General features: G+C 42.6%; 1 protein-coding gene across 6 annotated transcripts in view; it reads left to right on the forward strand.

The window, feature by feature from the left end:
- HIPK3 (homeodomain interacting protein kinase 3) overlaps positions 1 to 16583 on the forward strand; it is a 65563-nt gene that overhangs the window by 1790 nt on the left and 47190 nt on the right. For 4 of the 6 annotated variants that reach the window (XM_068685096.1, XM_068685099.1, XM_068685098.1 and 1 more), the window contains one exon: positions 11884 to 12979. In XM_068685096.1, coding sequence (XP_068541197.1) covers positions 11886 to 12979 — 1094 coding nt within the window. In that variant the 5' untranslated portion in view covers positions 11884 to 11885. Of the gene's footprint in view, positions 1 to 7041; positions 7234 to 11883; positions 12980 to 16583 lie in introns of those variants that run through there. The other 2 variants (XM_068685097.1, XM_068685100.1) reach the window with 2 other exon arrangements.

Consider the following 16583-nt stretch of genomic DNA (forward strand, 5'->3'; position numbering starts at 1 on the left):
CTGCTTCCTCAAGCTTGCTTATGCAGGGTTGTACCTGCCTGTGCTATTTCAGGGGGTTGTGGTCTTAAAAAGAACATCGTTTGAGAAAACATTAACTTTTACTCAAGCCTCTGTTCTCTGGTTTTCTGTTCTGCCAGTGCACTGGTTATATAAACCACAGGTACTTTGGACAAAACCTTGCATTTAGAAATAGGGCTTCTGGTGTTGTCTTTTATGTGTGTGTGTGTGCAGGGAAAAATGCATTGATCGTGGGCACGGTGCTGTCATTTGGGACTGAGCGTGTGTTTCAGGCCGATGTTAAATCCAGAGGTCTGTACTAGAAAAAACATTGTAGTTGAGCTAAATTTCACCATTGCGACGTCAGGCCCGTGAGGTATTTTGGCACACAAGTGGTCTGCATTACAAAATAGCTGCTGTAGGCAGCGTGACTTTCTGCACAGGGCTTTGCGGGGAACAAACCAGAGAACGTTGGTGGCTTTTTCTTTTTTTAAGACAAGCCCGAGCGTCACTGAATACATCGTTGTTTCACTGAATATGCAGGAAAAAAAGAAGTTACAGCTAAGGTAAACTGCTTCATTGACTCCACAAGCCCGAAGCAGGTAAAGCAGGCCTGATACTCAGCTGGCACATTCAGCCTAGTGGAGAACAAACAGGGAAGTAGCATGTCCTGGTGGCAATACCAATGCTCCTCCGTTACGAGTTCGGTGCTGCATTTTGCCAAATATTGTCTGTATACGTACCTCAGCAAGGCTTGCGTGTTTTTGCCAAGCTTCTTCAGTTCACCGGCAGCGTTGCTGTGCAGTTCCAGAAGGATTTCAGAAGTCTTGGCGTAGGATTAATCTGATGAAGAAAACATCCTCGCCACTTCATCATTAAAATGATGAAGCTCCTCTGGATGGATCGTACACGTTTGCAGCTGGTCGAATACTTATTTTCAGCTGGTCTATTAAATTTGCTTGTGTTTGAAAATAAAGGGGAGTTAGAGTTGAACGTGGTGCTAGGAACTTTTACTCGTTTCATGTCTCTGTTCATAAGTCATCGAAATATTATTTTTGCTTCTCCAGCTCTGCTGACTGAAAGTGGGAAGTGGAGTGGAAAAGATGTATGGCTTTTAATTCAGGTCTTGGAAGAAAAGCTCACGCTTCAGGTGAGCTATCTGAGAGTGTATTTCAGATCTGTGGCTGTGATGTGTGTGAAATAAGACATCAGCAAGAAGAAGTAAAGGGCATTTTAGAGAGAGCTGAGTGGGGCAGTATACCTTAAATAACCACGCTAACTATATTTAAAGGAACTTTAATAACAGGCAGAGCCATGAAATGGGTTAGCAGTGGGCAATGCTTTGTAACTTCTCCAGGCAGGGAGCACCTTCTGTTTGACCTGAAGTAACCGAGAATGAAGCAGAAAGCCTGGAAAATCCTCTCACCTGCCTGGGGCTTTTTCCACCCCCCTCTGTAGCCCCTTCTGATTTAGAGCTGCTGTCTGTCTCTCGGATTTTTAGAGAAACTGAAGTTGTATTTCTTTTCAGAGGCACTAACTTTTAAGTGACGGAGAAGCAAATGAGCAGCACGTAATTGCACAAGTGTTTTTATGGTTTGAATTCCTTTGATAGCGTAGTATTTCCTACAGGGTATGTCCTCTTTCTTTTGTTTCTTAATCTTCCCTTAATTCTTCAGTTGTTTTATTTCAGTGTAGTGAATGATGGGAAAGATGGTAAGAATTTGTGTGTGAGGATTATTTTTGGATGCAGTTTGGGGATAATCTTTGTACAGTTGTATTTCTTTTTCCACTGTCACTAATTTTGTTTCCATACAGTGTCCTAATGTTCCACTTCAGTCATGACAGCGGGTGACTTTCTGACAAAATGAGGTTAATCTTTAGTTTAGTGATTTTGCTTAACACGGATGATGAGCCAAATACCTGGAGTGTCTTTTAGGCAAGGGAGTTCAAGCAGATTAATTCTGAATTTCTCTTATTTAGTGATTTGGAATCAGTTTAAAATTTCAGTGTTGCAGAACTTTACCTTCCTATGTTACTAACAGTACATATTTAATGGTCCTGGAATTACAGAAAGTTTTTTTTTTTTTCCACCATGTGTTTTAAGGAAGCATTACAAAGTACTCCTTTTTTCAAAGTGTCCTTTCTTCTAGCTCCGGTGTACCCTATTCCTGTGTAACAGGATGGTGTCTAGCAAAATACTGAGTTCAAGTTGTAAAACACAGCAATAGAATAAGATGCAGTAAAATATCCAAAGACAAAGCAGGTAAAAGAAAATATTTTCATGGATTTTCAGTATGATCCAAGTTATAGCAACAGTCTTGATATTTACAAAAGCAAATGAATTCTTACGTACACAGAATTATTATGGCATGTTATGAATGACACTGCCATCAAAAAAACTATTTATAAAATGAGTAATCTCAAACTCATGTGACTCTTTCCATTCTTACTAATGTAATTTACGGGTTCTAGAAAACTATTTTAGTGCTGTTTAAAAGCATGTTACAAATTAAATGTGACTAATGCTCTTCGTGTAAAAAGTCAGCTATTGTCGAATGAAAATCCTTTCGTAGCCGTATAAACATTACTTGCTGAATACGTACGTGGCTGCCGTAATTATCCACTCAGGTAACTGGCAGATTTTTCTACCATTTTACACCTGATGAAAAGTCCTGGGACAAGAAGAACCAGGTCCTGATACCTATTCCGAGTCCTGTTAACATCATGGTGCTTTAAAAATAAAGCCGTGCTCCGTGAGGTGGCCGTGCTGGGTGTCCTGTGGCCACCTCTGCTGCCTGTGTGACCCGTGGTCCCCATCTGACAGAGACCCTGTGAGCACAGTAGTGCTTGTTTGCAGGCCATGAGGCCGAACCTTTCCTGAGTCCTGCTGGTGCTGAATCCCGTGAGCCCCTGCCCATGGAAAGGAGCTAGAGCAGGCCAAGGTGTGAAGGAGGAGGTTGTCATACACAGGCAAAAATGCAGAGAGAGAGAAAACGAACTTTACTACCGATAACTGATGCAGAGTTCATTATTGTAAGGGAAGCAAAGAACCCCTTTTTTCTCCACGAGGGATTTAAGCTCCTTCTGGAAGATGCTCCTAACATCAGGAATTCATAAAATTATACACAATTTTATCTGAACCTGTGGTCATTTCCGTTTGTTGCCATTGTATAGATAGGAAACACCCTGTCTCTCGTGTTTCCACAGTCTCTATTGAAGCATCAAAACGAAGCAGTAAGCATCAGTATTTACAGAAAATGGTGTCTTCACCTCTAGCTATTTCCACCAACTCGAGTGAAGTGTACTTGCTGCTTCTCTGTGTCACGCAGGCCCTGCCTGTGTTGCTGCCTAACAAGTGGTGTGACTTCTCTTCAGGAGGTTTTTTGCTTGTTTCTTGTAAAACATCTTCCTTTTTGACTGAAAAGCTGCTAGTGTGTATTGCTGCCTTGTCAATGGCTTCCTGCCTGTGTTTTCCTGGAATCTTAGGTCATCTGCCCAAACTTCCTCCCCCTTTCCTTTCAATTATTCTGTTTTCTTTTTTTTCCCCCAATCATTGGAATTGGTTACTTGTCCAGAATCTGACTGTTCTTGTGGGGATTTTTTTTTCCCCTACAGCTTGTTTTTGAAGATTTAAACTACTTATAAGGATAGAGGAGGACTTCACAAGATCTTTTTCATCACTTGCATCTGTTGAATATGGGAATTTTGGTGCTCCTGGGTCTTCTTGTGAATCCTTTCCAACGCAACAGGCTTCATTCCTAAGAGAAGAAGAAAAAGCTCTTTGTTTCCTCTTCCCTTATCTATTAATATCAGCCTATTTTGTGAGTCAAGAAACGAATTGGTGTTCAGTCGGATAGGATTGGGTTGCTTTCATGATACTCTAAAGTTTTCTTTAAAAGGCCTTTTCTGTACGGCTTTTGAAACGCTGCTCTGGGCTAATGGCTTCCTGTGACTGGCAGCTTTGAGCTCTGTAACAGGGCAGCTTGGGAGTATTCCTTGAGAAATACTTCGGGAGCTCTTTGACAAGTGCTCTTCCAGACTGAATATGTTCATAAAACTAAGTTGAAGAGATGGCTAAACTTTGTTTTAAAGATTAAAATGAATGGAACACAACAGGGGGAAAGCTGGCTTACTCTTACGATCCCAGTAGCCAGAGCACAAGATGGATATGTTGTGTGTAATCTTGCTTTCCTATTGTACATCTTCCTGTTCAGTTAAATCAATAAGTTCTGCGTAGGGGAGAGGGAGAAATTTCTTGCACTGGTGGCTTTGGGAAGGATTACAGTATAGGTTACTACGATTATTGATCTGTTAGGAAGCAAAAGGCTGAGCGTTCTGTGAGAGAGGATGCGTTTCTAATAGGGATTTTGCCTATAGGAAACGCTGCTTCCTCCAGATCTTTAGGAACCTGAAAGAAGTGGTTTAAAACAAAAACAAACACCACCCTAAAACTGTTTTCCCTCCATTTTCTTCATTGTTCTACGTCTGCGATGTACATACAGCTATTTTCAGTAAGCAGCCAAATCTATCTTCATGGTGTTGTTACTTACAAGGAAATAAAAATGCCTGACAATACTTAATGTGCTCATAATATTTTGCTTTTATGTAAGGAATTTATATTCTGAAAAGAAGTTAGGACTTGGAAAGGTTTTACTCTGTATGTGTGTACATATGTACACATTATATATATGAAAGGAGTTGATTAATATACACACACACACATTCTAACTGGGAAGTGTTTATATACATGCACACATGCTTGTGTGTTTGTATATATGCCCTAGTAAGTATATGTTTGCAAGTTGTTTTTGGGTGTAGCTGAAGAGTCTGATCTGAAGATTGTAGCAGAAAAAGACAAATCAAGAGAAGTGTGTTGGATAAGATACCTTACTTATTTTAAAATTAAGTCAGATTTAAAACAAAAGCAAACAAACAAACAAAAGACAACAACAAACACCATAAACTTACCCAAACTGACCATTCTTTCTTACTGCAAAATGTTTATTGCAGAAGGAATTTGAATATGACCTAGGCATGCTGTGCTGACACCTCAGTACCTGCTTGCGAAGTTCTTGTTGGTCCTATTGGAAAAGTGGTAATGATTTTTCACATATTTGGGGAAACTGAACTCAAAAGCTACTGCTGGATAGTTCCCAATGCATAGGAAACGGTTTTCTACAATTCCTGGACTGGCTTCTCTTGATGTAGTAGACCTCAAATTGCAAATCTTTTCATCACCTCAGACTCCGTGAATTTGCCAGGTTATCTGCATGTGTGCTGTCGCAAACTAATGCTCAAGTCCTATGGGGAGAGCAGTAATTTTGAGCCACTGCACTTCTGCGTGCTCTGTCCAGCTGGAAATCTTTTCTAATAAGAGAGGATGAAAATAGTTGTGAAAAAAACCTCCTCCACCTTGAGTAGTTCAAAAAGGTTAATGAAGAATAAGGTTTATGGATAGGGGACTCTATCATGGGCATACAGATGTTCTGGTATATTAGCTGTTCTGTTCTCCACACCCTGTTTCAGAAGGTCCAGGAACAAAGCTGAAATACCAATGAAGAAAATAGCCATACAGGTTTATACTCCTGGAGGAGCTGCATTTGATGTTGTCTAGACCTATTCTAAAATCAAATTTCTAAGTCAATTTTTTAGCTGGATTGATCCACTTCTGATTTTAACAAGCGCAGATGAAGGATGTGAAATTAAGCAGTGAAATCAAAATAGAATGAATAGAATAGTTGAGAAGGAAAAGTGGCATACATACTTGTTTAGGTAGCTTTAAGAAACAACAAAACAGTATTCCAGGTGCTGTTTTACCAACAGGTAGTTTGAGTTAACTCTTCTATCAATTTTAGTTCTACTTCTGGTGAGGTGGCAGAAGTCTTTTCATCCCGCTCCCTGCATGGAGAGGGCCAGGCACCAGCAGTGGCTTGAGAGCGTCCTGCGGCGCTGTACCTGCACGCAGAACCTGGAGGCGCGGGGTTTAGGGACTTCTATTTCAGTGGGTCTGATATTTCCAGGGTCAAAAAGAATGAGTCTTTTAAAAGGAGAGATTAGGCTGGTGAACCCCAGGCGAGCTGCAGTGCCGTTTGTGTTGAGGATGGCACATTCTGATGGAGGGAGCGTGGCCTAATTCAGAGCTGGTGGCAGATACAACTTCAGTTTGCTTTCCAGTTGCGTAACTGCTTCTTGCCTTGCAGAAAAATAAAGGCTTGAAGTATTGTTCCGTTTGTCTTTTTCACTGTGATTGCAGTCATTCTGGAATCACAAGATTGAGCTGTTCATATTTGTGGAAATTATGAATATAGCGATTGTATTCTTCAGTCTCCCTGCTGGTACAAAGGGCAGCACTGAGTCACGAGTTCACTGGGATACTTTATGTACAATACATCTGCATTAAATCCACGGTGTTAGGTCTGTTTCTGAGTATTGAGACACCAGTGCTGTGGCTCGTTTGTATCACACTTGAACAAACTTGCATTTTCCATTATTGAGGGGTTTTTAATAAACTCTGCAAGTGTTCTTCTGGACTGAGCCCTCGGTGGCTCCAGCCACGCATAGCTCTCTGTGGCTTCCCGAGTCCTGAAGGTTTTTTTTTCCCCCAAACAGGCTGTTCAGTCAACCTGGTTATTATATTTTGTTTGAACCGTAAAGGCACTACTAGTAAACTCCGTGCTATATGGAGAAAAAAAGGAAAAAAAGGAAGAAAAAAAAAAAAAAGAATTTTGAAGACCATAGCAGTGCAATTTGAGTACCATGTCTGGTATTAATACTGTATCTTAGGAGAGCTCTCAGATGTTGCCAAATGAGCCTTGTAGCACTCTTCTTGGGCTGGATGTAACCTTATCTCGTACAGCCGTGGGGCTGGGTCACCGCACGGGTGGCTGCCCGTCCTGCCCCGGCCTCCAGCACCACTCCGGGCACCACCAGGCGAAGGACGGCAGCGGCTCAGCTTCACAGCGCTGCTGGCATCGGATGGGTAAAAATGCCTAAGCTCTGAGAGCTCTCGTCACTAATAGACGTGCTTTAGTCGCAGACCCTACCTGTCTGTCTAAATCGTCCGGGGAACTGCTGGCTGTGGGGAGCAAGCTCCATGCCTGATACTGGGCAGCGCCGCGAGGCTGCTGCCGTCCCCATTGCCCCTCGCTACCTGTGCGTGTGCCTCTCGGCCCCTCTGAGCGATGTGGTTCTTGGTCGGCCTCACCTCTGGGGCTGTGTGAGGAACCCATTCCTACGGTAGGTCCTTGCTGTAAGCTGCTGGCTGCTCTGCCAAGCTCCCTGCGCGCTGTGGCTCGGAGGTTTTGCAGGAAAGGGCGCGGGGCAGCTGGGGTTCCCTGGGCTTGTATCTCTCGACTCCCAGCTCTCGCTGCAGGTGTGTTTTCCTTTTGAAATTCCGAGCTATCTCAAGTGCCAGGGCTTTGTTACAAATCGTGCAGTTGCAGTAAGAGAGGCTGGTGGTATGAACAGGGCGCTGGTAGGAAAGTGCCCATGTTGGGACAGCTTGTACTGCTCTGGAGCCAAGACAAACAATAACACGAAGATGCTACTGCTCCCAGTACCAAGGCTTCTGGTGTGCAAAGAGAGGGCAACTAACTCCGTTCTGCATTTGCTTAATAACTTCCAAAGTTGATCGGCACCTAATAAAAAAAGTGATTTTTTTTTTTTTCCTGGGAAAAAGTCTTGTTAGTTACCTTTCAGTGCTTTTAAAGGGGTGCATATTAAAACACTTTAGGAGTGCTGCTGCTGACATCTTGCATGTGCTAGAAGTCCCTGAACTTTCAGAAAATCCTGCCTGCTGCCCAGCTGCTTTCTGCCTCTCCCCAGTAAGTCAGCTGCAATTCTCACCCCCTGGACTAGCAAGAAGCTGGAAAAGAAGTTTTCTGTAGTTAAACTGTAACTATGAGTAGATTTTTGCCATGGGCCAGGCTTTGCCCCAGTACAGGGGCTTCTACCCGGGCTTGCTTAGGGCTTGCAGCTCTGCAGGCCTTTAAAAGGCACCGCTTCTTGTGCAGGAGCATTAAAGCTACAGCATGGCAGTTCTTCCCCGGCTGTAGTGCAGTGCTTTTCCCAGCTCTCCTCGCTCTTCTTCCCTCCCCCCCGCTTACTCTATCAGGAGGAAATGTCATTTTCAAGTTAATTATTAATGGTGGTCAAGCCTGGAACAGCCTGTGCTTCTTCAGGCTGTTCCAGTCTGCCAAACTTGTCATGTTTATGGATTTGTCTCAGGCTGCTTGAGAAGGCTGGGGAAATAGTTTGAAGAAGCTGGTGAAGAGCACCGCTCGGCTGGCTGAACGGGAACCTGGGTGTGTGGAGAGATGGTGACGTGCCTTCTGCTTGTTGCCATTTCTTTGGGAAAAGGCATTTTTTTCATTAAATAAAGAACGGATTTATATTTCCTTCGGCACCAGCTGCCTTGCTCTACAGACCCCTCTCCTCATTGCGCAGCTCCACTTGTTAATGTAAATGTAGTCTGACAAGCTGCAGTTTGTATGAGGAAGCAGGAGCAGTCCTGATAAGAAACGTGCAGAAAGATGTAGAGGCTCAGTGAAATGATTTGTGACAGGGCCAGCTGAGGGAGAATCCACTCTGCGGTAGGTGCAAACGTGCAATATCCTGCCTGCTTTAACCAGCAGGCCTCCTCAGAAAGATCACAAGTGCCCAACGCTGCGACACAGCGGTCTTTTATTCTTTGCCGTGTAGCTGTCACATGATATTTGAAGGCAAATCTCCCAAAATACACGTTAAAAAATCGATAAGCCCACCCGAATGTGGCAGTCCTGTTACGGGAAAGGGTGTGCTGGCAGTTTGCCCTTTCAGGCTGCTTGCACAGCTCTGCTGACTGGGTCTGTGCCTGGGTTTTCATCTGGGTGGGGGGAAACTCATTCTATTAATAAAGTTAGCTTCTGGAGGTGAAGCACACAGGTTAATCCAGGGAGCACTTCTCCCTGAAACACCCTCTGAGCGCTGCCTGCGAGTGTGGAGCAGAGCTCCTCAGGTGTAGGATGCTGCAGGGTTTCTGATGTGCCTGATTCGTGGCAACGCCTGCACAATTGTCTTGTGCAGTGGCTATGTGAAGATGTTGTAGTGTTTCCAAATGAAAATGCATCGTGGAGTGTGAGTTTTGCTTTTTGTTGTTGTTGTTTTAAGTAAAACAGTGGGAGTAAGGGAGAAGTGTTTGTGGGAAGGCAATAGATAGGATGCTCATTCAAGAACTCAAGACCATTTTTTACGTTTCTGGAGTGAAATTTGACTTTTAGAGTTTATTCTGCCATGATCACACCAAAGATTGTTTTCCCAGGGTATGTCATCTGCTTTATTCAGTGCTGAACTGTGTTTTTTTTGTTCCCGAATTGCTAAAATGTGCTCACAATAGCTCAATAACCACTTGTTATCTGGGAGCAGAGCTGCTGGTGGGGCGGCATTGCACGCTTATCGCTGCTTTCCCCTGAGGAGTCTCCTGGATTCCTCGCCCCCAGAAGCGCTGGGCACCGCAGCACACCCTACAAGTCAGAAACACGCTGTGCTCACCCGAAACCTGAGCCTTCTCACTGGCTTCCTGAACCAGCACAAGGGGGGGAGAGCCCATGGGCTCCTCCTGGAACAGGAAAGCAAGGGGCTGTTCTGTGCTGCGCTGGGAGCTGGGTTTCAGGAGTGTGCTGCTCAGCTCAACTCAAAGGCTGGCCTAGGCATAGGAAAAGAAATAAAACCAAGCTCTAAAACCATGGCATCGTGGAGACTTGTTGGGCTTTGTTTCCTCTTGTAAGTAAAGCTTCATTTCAGATTAAATCAGTGAAGTGCTCCTTTGTTGCTTGCTGATTTACCGCCCTGTTTTGAATTAATACTTGTATGTGGGATTGCCTAAATATGTTTCGATTCATTAACTTCTGTGAAGCACTTCAGAGAAGAGAAACGAACCCATCTGTTTCAAAATCTCACCCATCACAAAAGCTATGGAGACAGTTTTTGAAATTGAGCAAGAATGGGTTTTGTTCCCAAACTCCTTTCCCTGGATTACTGTCACTTCTATGGGGTTAGCACACAAAGCCTTGTGTTGCTGTGTGCGTTACCTTTTTTGCTATGATGATAAAGGTGATGACTTGGAGATAGCTCCCTGCCGAGGAAGGTGGTACCCCCATGTGCAATAACTTACACATTCTGAATCTCCCTCATTTTTGGGTGTTGCTAAGGCAGGCTTCAGGCAAACTCACTCAGTTGAAGAGCTCCTGTTTTGGTGTAGTAAGCTGATAATAGGAAACCTCTTCTTGCTAGTAATTAAATGTAAGCTCCATCTGTCTTAAGTCTTACCTTCAGTGCAATTATATGTTAGCTTCAACCAGTTTAAATAACTTTTTTTGGGGGGATAACACAGAATCCTAAACCATTTCAGCAAGAATATCAAGAGAAATGCAGGGCAAGAAAATTTTTTTAATTTTTTTTTTTTTGTTATTTGTTAATGTAGGTCCAAACATACTCTATGCATGAATTTGTTATGTTGGATGGAATGAAAACTCTCCTTATTAAAGCTATGCGAGGGGTACTTGGAAGTGTTCTTCAATTTAAACACAGCTGGGCACTTTTTAACGGGGCATGTTGTTTAAGAGAGGATCCAAGAATTTGGAGAATGTTTGTCGATGCTTTGAGATTGTGAGTCAGTGCCTTTTCCTTGGTGTTTAGCATTACATGACGCGAAGGTTTAAGCTGGTGTTTGACAGATCTGGAGTGGCACGCAGCAGGGTTGGACGAGCTGGAAGGTCTGGCATCTGAGAGCTGTTCTGCCTCTGCATTTTAAGGTGGAGTTGGGATTCCTCATCCTATATGCAGGCAAGGCACTGCTGTCATGTCCCTTTTCCATCCAGTGTTCCTCTAGCATGCTCAGCTCGTGGTTTGGGAAGGGAGGCTGGAAAGCTCTAGAGGCCTTTTGAAAATGTGATGGCCTCAAGGAGGGAGAAGTGGATCGGATGGAAATCTGGATCTCAACCTTACTGTGACTTCCCAAGTCAAAGTTGTCCACTTTTAGTTTAACTTTCACTTCTCTTGTAGCAAGGAAGCAATTGTGTTGGCAGAAGTACACAAACACACGCACAGGTCCAACTCACAAAGTCAGCATACCTGAAAGAGCGTGGTTAATATTTAATTTCCAAGGTGGGGATTGGTGCCTCTCCCCCCTGCCACTGTGCCTCTGGTACACAAAGTTCTGCAATGGGCAGGTGTACGGCTTAAAGTACCTGCACGTCATGAATGGGCTAATTACTGTGCATCTTAAATTATGCAGAAAGTGACGATCGTTGATGTGAACACGTGTGCACGCACGGTATTTTGGGCCCTGTCTTGCACTGTCACTTTCATGGCAGTGAAATTTCTCCAGCGTTGTGTCGTTTGTTTGCTCTTACAAGCCTGATGGTACTTGTGACAAAGGGGTAGGACAGAGGGTAGGGTCAGCCCATGGCATTATTTTTACGTTGCCATTTATAAATAATTGTATTTTTTTCACCTTAAGTTGTTGAAGGCTGTGGTATCATCGTATGCAGAAATGCTGGAGGCTTTTAAATGAAAGCAGAGTTCTTCTGGCACAAAGCTGGTTCTTTCACATCAAAAATCATTGGCGCTGGCCTGTTGCAGACTTCTCTCTCTTCTGCCCCATGCAGTTGCTGAAAACGTTTACTAATGTAATCTGCTGCTGCTGCAGTCTGTGCTAAAGGCACCGCACTGGGCAGGCGTGATGAGCTTGCTTTTTGCTGTAAGAAACTAAATACAAAATTCAAGCTACATAGTTCAGTGAATACACTTGTCCTTTTTATTATTATTTTTAGTGGGGAAACTGCTGCAAACTTTGGAAATGTGAATGCAGAATTCTAACCTGCTTTTTCTTTTTCCCTTCCTCCGTAGGTATGGCCTCACAAGTCTTGGTCTATCCACCATATGTTTATCAAACCCAGTCAAGTGCCTTTTGTAGTGTGAAGAAACTCAAACTAGAACCAAGCAGTTGCGTGTACCACGAAAGAGCCTACCCACAAATCTACGTGAATGGTAAAAACTTTGGAATTTCTCCCCACAGGGTTAGTACTTTCTTTCAGACTAAAAACCCATTTGACAGACCTCGAGGACAGAACTTTTTGTTGCAGTCAAATGCTGTTGCTTTAAAAAATATTGCAGGTGCTACAAAAGCGTTAGCAGCGCGGGCGCAGCGAGCTCAGATAGAGGCACCTCCGACTGGGACTCAAAGAAGCAGATTAGATATACTGGAAGGACCCCAGCGATGTGGATTGAAGCGTAAGAGTGAAGAGCTGGATAATCAGAACAGCACGATGCAGATCGTTGATGAACTGTCCATATTGCCTGCAATGTTGCAAACCAATGTAGGAAACCCGGTGACGGTTGTGACAACTGCTGCGACTTCAAAACAAGGTGGTACAAGTGGAGATGGAGACTACCAGCTAGTACAGCATGAGGTATTGTGCTCTGTGAAAAATACTTACGAGGTTCTTGACTTCCTTGGGCGAGGGACCTTTGGACAAGTGGTGAAGTGCTGGAAAAGGGGGACAAATGAGATCGTGGCAATCAAAATCTTGAAGAATCATCCTTCGTATGCACGCCAAGGACAAATAGAAGTGAGCATATTAGCAAGACTAAGTACTGAAAATGCCGACGAATTCAATTTTGTGAGAGCCTATGAATGCTTTCAGCATCGTAACCATACTTGTCTGGTTTTTGAGATGTTGGAACAGAATTTATACGACTTCCTGAAACAAAACAAATTCAGCCCTCTTCAATTGAAAGTAATACGGCCTATTCTGCAACAGGTGGCCACTGCACTGAAAAAACTAAAAAGTCTTGGTTTAATCCATGCTGACCTCAAACCAGAGAACATTATGTTGGTGGATCCTGTTCGGCAGCCTTACCGGGTTAAAGTAATAGATTTTGGGTCTGCCAGCCATGTATCAAAGACTATTTGTTCAACATATTTACAATCTCGGTATTACAGGTAGGTGTCTTTTACTTTTTTAACTTTTAATGGAGAAGTTTTTTTTTAATTTCTCATATATTAATGTTAATGGTTTAAATAACTACTCCTTCAGATAACTGATAATAATTTGGAGAACACAAGGACCATTTAAGAATCTGGGACATACCAAGATTAAGTGATTGGTTACTATTTTGAACATGAATATTTGCTTTGGATATTTTCATAATGTGTTTTTTTTCTAGAAGTGTGTTAGAAAAAGATAGCGTTTGCTTGCTTGATTAGCATGCCTTTCCTGCCTTCCTAATAAGAGTTTTTTTTTTTTCTGTAAGCAGCTGGACAGTGTACTAGAAACACCATATTTTATGTACTGTTGCCAAAGATGATGTAAACTCCTCTGTTTTTCTCCTGTACTTGTAAATATTTTGCCTAGTTCTTATAAACTCAATTCTAATTGAGTGCCTTCAGCAGCTGTGGACTTCAGTGAACTTCTGGAGTTAGGGAGTGACAGTATGCTTAAATGTTTCAGGTGATATCAGTTGGGCATTTAAAGTGATTTTGGTAAACGGTTGCATTCTATATCGGATGTATATTTCTGATTTTTTTTTAATCCTTTCCTCGTATAGTCATCCAATTGGTGAAACGTTTTGAAAGCCATTAATATTTAACATCTGAAGTGCTTCTGTTTTCTTTATAAGCTGAGCTTGTCTTGATAGAACACCTTTTTCAGTTCTGCTTTGCGTTGTTGGCAGCTGTATATCCTGTGTGTTGCCTGTCTCTGCAAATTCAGGGAAAAGCCAGTAGCCTAGGACAATGAGTAATCTAAAGACAATTTTAAATATGTTGCAGCTATTCATGTTGGAAGTGAAAACTTGTGCAATACAGTTCTGGGCATGATGAAACTATGGTGATGGGAGTTCGTGCCAGAAGAATCTAACTGTTTTTTGACCATAGCTTGTAAACAAGAACGTTTCATGTACTGTCCTCATATAAAATATTCTCACTAATCACCTGCATTTCCTTATTAGTAATTGCAAACTGCAGCTAAGGTTTGCAAAAGCACGCAGAGTTGACTAAATTGGGAAGTCATGTTGACTGATGCATACCCACGTTATACAGAAACGTGCACATGAGAAATAAGAAATGAAGTAACTCGAGAGCTCCTTTTAGTGTAAGAGCTGTGTGCCATCCGAGACGCGCATATTTTCTGGAGCCTGGAAATACAGCAAGTCCTGAAAAGGCAGCATGAGTTCTGTGAGGTTATACACAAGTCTTAACATCAGCTGTTGGGTACAAATTCATAATTCAGCAGCTACTCGAAGTGCGTGTGAGAATTCTCATATGGAAGTACGAGAGTACTTCTGTACATATTTTGGCTTTTTTCTTTATTGACACAACTGCAGATTGTTGGGAGCTGTTGCTCTTTGTCTCCTTCCCCCCTGCCCAAGAACTGACAAAGGGAGAGGCTGTAGGCAACCAGGCTGGGTGGTCCTATTGTAATACTTCATTTGGTGCTGTCTAGTTTCAGACTTTTTTTTTCTCCTTTACATGACTCAGACATGGCATTGTTACGCTTATTCAGCTGCCCTCGTACAAATTTTAGCTGTTATTTTTTGGGGGGTTGTGCTTCTTAGCACCTATCGTCTAGGGTTTTGACACGTGCAGAGTTGCACAGGTCTCTGTGCTTCAAGATCAATGTGCAGCTCCTTGGCACCTCTTGTCTAGTTTGGATACTTGCATTACATTATGTGCATTAAAGCGTGGCTAAGTAGGCTTTGTGCATGTACACTCAAAAATACTTTTTGGGGGGTTATTAAGAATAAAGCTGGTGGGTGTACATGCTTGTCTTGGCTCCGTGTAAGGGCTTTACATGGGGTAACAGAGTCCAACGAGTTTCCTTGTAGATCAGGGCCTGTTTATTTTAATAGTTCTGATGCTATATTTGAGGTAAATATTGGTTAAGAAAATTTTGAAATGGACATAAGTTAGCTTTTATTTTTTTCCTCCAGCAGAAAGTTTACTTCTGAAAAGGTTTTTAGCCCATTGGATTTCATTGTGGATGCATGGCTCTCTGCTGGCTGAGGGGCTCAAATTAACTTTGTGTAGCTTGGCATACGGTTTCTCAGACTTCGTTTTATTGCTTAGGAGTACCTGACCAGTGTAAATAATATCAGAAAATAGGGAGTTGACTCCAAAAGTGCTCAACATAAGTGATGTTAAGGAGATTTGAAGAGAAAAGCTCTGACAAGGAATGAGGAGGACCTTCAGACAATAAATGGTATTGAGGTAGAATTTATTTTGCAAGCAATTTTGCCACTTGTCAATCAACAAAGGAGCTACTTCTTAAAATATATCTGTGCTTAAATGTTTTTGTATTAGAGGGTGGGAGTGATAGTGCAGGTTTGACTTGTTTGACTATGACATGTTGAAACAAACCCTTTAAAAAGAAGCAAGCAGCGATTGAGACTTACTGAAATCTCTCATTTTCCTAGGTTCAGTGGTGCTGTGTGTTTGTTTAGGTCACTTACAAATCCAATTAAATGAAAGTTTTCTTGCTCTTTAAAGCTTTGAACTAAATTAATTCCATTACAGTTCAGATTGGAACAACTTTTTTTAAAAGGCTTGTTCCCTACAGCTGTCTTTCTTAGCATAATCACGTCTGTATTCTTGTATGAAGTCCTCAGAGCATGTTAACCCGTAAGTGCATTATGAGCTTTACTGTAGTTTTTACCAGTGGAGATCCCTGTCTGTTCAGAGGTGACAGTGCACGAGGTTTTGATTCACCAAGTGACAGGAACAGCACACTATCTAGGAAATATCTATATAAACGTCAGTGTAATGTGACACTTGACCTATTCCGATGTGCAAAAGCACTCTGCCAAGCTCAAGACGTTCAAGAAAAAGGTATGAGGCAGAAGGGTTGCGTTTTGCCTTTAGACAACTATTTTAGGATCTGCAGACTTAGGGGAGGATGGAATGAAATGCCTTCAGATGCAGTGTGTGTATATTTTGGAAAGGAAGCAGGCCTGTCTTCCCACCTCTGTGGGGGCGCCTACGCTGAACTGCGGCTTTGCTGGGGAACCAGGCAGAGGAGCAAAACTATTCAGAGGGTTACATCAACCCCACTGCAACTTCCCACCTTCTGTTTGACTTGGTAGAGTTTGTGGGTTACTTATGCCACGGCCATTTTCAAAAATAAGAGTTGTAGTTTGCAGTGAGATTTGGCACTTTGCTGAAGGCACATGTCCACCCTTGTCTGTAGAAGTGCTCTTCAAATGCTCAAGGGAAATATGTAAAGAAGTTTTGCAGAAGTGAACGAAGAGAGAACATTTTTTTGTATCTCATCACCACGTTTTTTCCTGTGTATGTATGAGACTGTCGTGAATGAATTGCAAGAGCAGAGAAGGCAACAAAATCTTCTGTTAACCTTATTTTGAATGGTAGTGCAGTATTTTAGGTCTGTGAGAGGACATGAGCAATAAATTGGAAAACTGAGTAATAATCCACTATTAGCACTTAAGGCAGGAACTGTAATGCAGGCAGGTGAGTGGACAATGGATTGTCCTAAGTTTCACCTTACCTTGGTCTATAGCAGAGAAGAGGTGACAATGATCACTGAAAATCG

The sequence above is a fragment of the Anas acuta genome, chromosome 5 (assembly GCF_963932015.1).
Source record: "Anas acuta chromosome 5, bAnaAcu1.1, whole genome shotgun sequence".
In the NCBI taxonomy this organism is placed as follows: Eukaryota; Metazoa; Chordata; class Aves; order Anseriformes; family Anatidae; genus Anas; species Anas acuta.